The sequence below is a fragment of the Tupaia chinensis genome, unplaced genomic scaffold, assembly GCF_000334495.1.
Source record: "Tupaia chinensis unplaced genomic scaffold, TupChi_1.0 Scaffold000146_1, whole genome shotgun sequence".
Lineage (NCBI taxonomy): Eukaryota > Metazoa > Chordata > Mammalia > Scandentia > Tupaiidae > Tupaia > Tupaia belangeri.
Genome location: NW_006159616.1, coordinates 6,568,521 through 6,571,231, shown reverse-complemented (window position 1 = coordinate 6,571,231; position 2,711 = coordinate 6,568,521). Strand labels below are relative to the sequence as shown.

Genomic DNA, 2,711 nt, shown 5'->3' with positions numbered 1-2,711 from the left:
AAGAGCGTGGCTCCGTCTGAGCATTGCTGGACTCAGTGCCTTCCGGATGCTGGTGTTGAGGTGGTGGCTCTGGGAAGTAGCTGTTAGAGGCTGCAGCTCAGGCAGCTCCCTTCAGCCCGGGACCCCCTCCTGAGCCAGGACAGTCCCATCCTTGGTAGGCCTTTATTCCCACGACAGAAAAGTGTCCCCTAGGTGAGATGTGCTGAACTGTCTTCTGTGTCCTCACCCCATGGTGACACTGCTGGCCCCTGGCAGGAAAATATGAGCTAAGACTTGGTGTCCCAGTTGGGCACTGACGTGGGTTTGTGCTGCCCAGAGTGGTGGCCACTAGACTGTGTGGCTGCTTAAAATCGAACAAAGGGACCGACAGCAGTGCAGTGGTAAACGCGATGCCCCGCGAGGGTGACCCACACGGGAAAGGGTCTGGGTTCATATCCAGAGACCTCCGAGTCCTGCCTCGGCCTGGCCGAGGCTGGGAGTGGACGTGGTGTGAGAACCCCGTTGGGAGTGCCATCTCTCTGTCTCTCTGTATCTCTCACTCTCATACAAGAAATAAACTTGAAAAAGGAAGGAATAAAATGATGTAAAATTAAAAATTGAGTTGTTCTGTTGCACTGGCCAGAGTGCACGTGTTCTGTAGCCACCGTGGGTGACAGCCTCTGGCCTGGACAGCACGGACAGAGTGCTCCACTAGTGCCTGTGAGGCGTGGGGGCATGAGCCCAGCTTTGGAGCCAGGCAAGCTGGGTGATCTTGGCAAATATGGAGGGTGCCAGGGTCCACTTATGGGTGTTGGGAAGGTGAGACTAGGGCCTGGCTTGTAGGAGGTTCCGAAGAACAAATGCCCTTCCCTCCTGCAGCACCCCTGCCTGCTCCCCTGCACTGTCCCGTCTCCTTCCCTCGCGTTCTCTGCCGAGGGCTCAGGTGCAGGAAGTCCAAGTCTGTTTCTTGGCAACGGTAGCCCCTGCATCAGGTCGATCTAAGGCCTCGACCCTCTAGATTGCCATCAACAGTTTCCTTTTTATGAGCCTGGACTTGAAAAAGCAAAGGTCATGCTGGAATAACTTTAGGGGTACAGAGAAGTTGTGAAGGTAGTACCCAGAGTTCCACCTGCAGCTTCCTCCGCTTTCCCCACGGCTGGCATTGTTCCCGGCCCTGGTACAGTTGTCAACGCCGGGAGACCCGGGGTGGTGCACACCATCCACTGAATTCTGGCTTCCTGTGGCTTTTCACCAGTCTTGCCACCACATCCATTTTCTGCTCCAGGGGCCTACTCAGGATCCCACGTGCATCCAACTGTCAAGTCTCCTCTCTCTTGGTCTTTTCTTGGTCTCCGTGACCAGGGAGTGAAGGCAGGTGTTTTGTAGAATGTCCCTAGCCTAGCCCTGGGTCTGTCTGTGTCCTGGTCACCATTAGGCTGGGGCTTTGGATTTGGGTAGGAATTCCCAGGAGCAGAGGTGCCTTTCCCATGATGTCGTATCGAGGGCGGGACCTCCCCTAGGTGCCCACCTCCATCACCCAGCTGAGGGGCCAAGGTTTGCCAGGGTCCTCTGCTGTTTCTCCACTGCCTGTCTGCTCTTGGAGTGCGCTCACTGGGTCCAGCCCATCTTTAAGAGTGTGTGAGGGGAGCCGAGCTCTGCCTCCCACGTGTGATCTTTTGAAACTTCTCATGTCCTTTTCTCTTGCACGAGGCAGGATCCCCTGACCCTCATCTGCATGGGGAGGATGGAGACTCCCATGGCGTCTGCATGAAGGAACACAGTGCCCTGTGGGAAGTGCCAGGTCCCGCTGGGGACACATTGCTCCCATGCTTCCGTGAATAGCAGGCTGATCTTCGAGGGCTTTCTAGAGAGGAGACACTGAGAGGGGAGGTGGCTGATGGACAGCTGCCCAGCTGTGCCTCAGCCTACTCTAACCCATTGCACACCCTGCTTACCTGGGGAGGGACTGCCGGAGACTCCCAGGGGCTGCCGTCCCTTCCCTGGGGCTCACTGGCCTGTCTCCGTGCCGCAGGGTGCCGGCCGTGGTGAGCAATGGGGATGCCGTGGATGCAGCTTTCCCAGGGGTCCGGCGCTCTAGCTGGAAGAGGAAGAGCTCCCGTCGCAGTGAGTCTCCCGCCCCCTCAGCCCCGCCTGCTGGTCACCGTAGGTAGTGCCAGGACAGTGCCACGGGAATCTCCTCTAGGCCCAGGGTTGACAGGGGCTTTTGTGAACCAGGGGGCTGTCCTCATCAGGAGGGTGCTGGGGGCTGGCTGGCTGCTTTGAGGTGGACCGACCAGACCACGGTCGTGAGAACTGTGGCCCAGGCTAAGGTCACAGTCGTTCAGCCACTTCTCAAATCCACAGTCCTGCAGCGCCAGGCTAGGGCGGGCCAGGCACTGGGGACCTCATGACTGAGATGACGTCCCTCTGGGAGCAGAAGCACACAGAGGTTGGCAGGCGCCATGCAGTGGGTAGTGCCGGGTGAGCCCTGAAGACGGGTGGAGGAGCAGGAGTCAGGAGAGGGGTCCCAGCAGAGGGGTCAGCTTGTGCAGAAGCCTGAGGGCACAGGGACACCTGTCACCTGGGGAAGCAGGAGGCCATGCCTGGGACTCCAGAGCAATGGGGAGCCCCGAGGGAAGGCAGTGATGGCCGCGTGGTATTGTAGTCCCTCCACTCTGGGGGCCCTGGGGTTAGACAGCAAGGCCGGGGGTGGTGGGAGGGGGCAGCAGGGG

General features: G+C 59.0%; 1 protein-coding gene across 10 annotated transcripts in view; it reads left to right on the top strand.

Annotated features, from left to right (window-relative positions):
• ARHGEF10L (Rho guanine nucleotide exchange factor 10 like) overlaps window positions 1–2,711 on the top strand; it is a 178,935-nt gene that overhangs the window by 82,973 nt on the left and 93,251 nt on the right. For all 10 annotated transcript variants that reach the window (XM_006145224.2, XM_014586547.2, XM_027770608.1 and 7 more), the window contains one exon: window positions 2,012–2,103. In XM_006145224.2, the coding sequence (XP_006145286.1) occupies window positions 2,012–2,103 (92 nt within the window). The remainder of the gene's footprint in view (window positions 1–2,011; window positions 2,104–2,711) is intronic.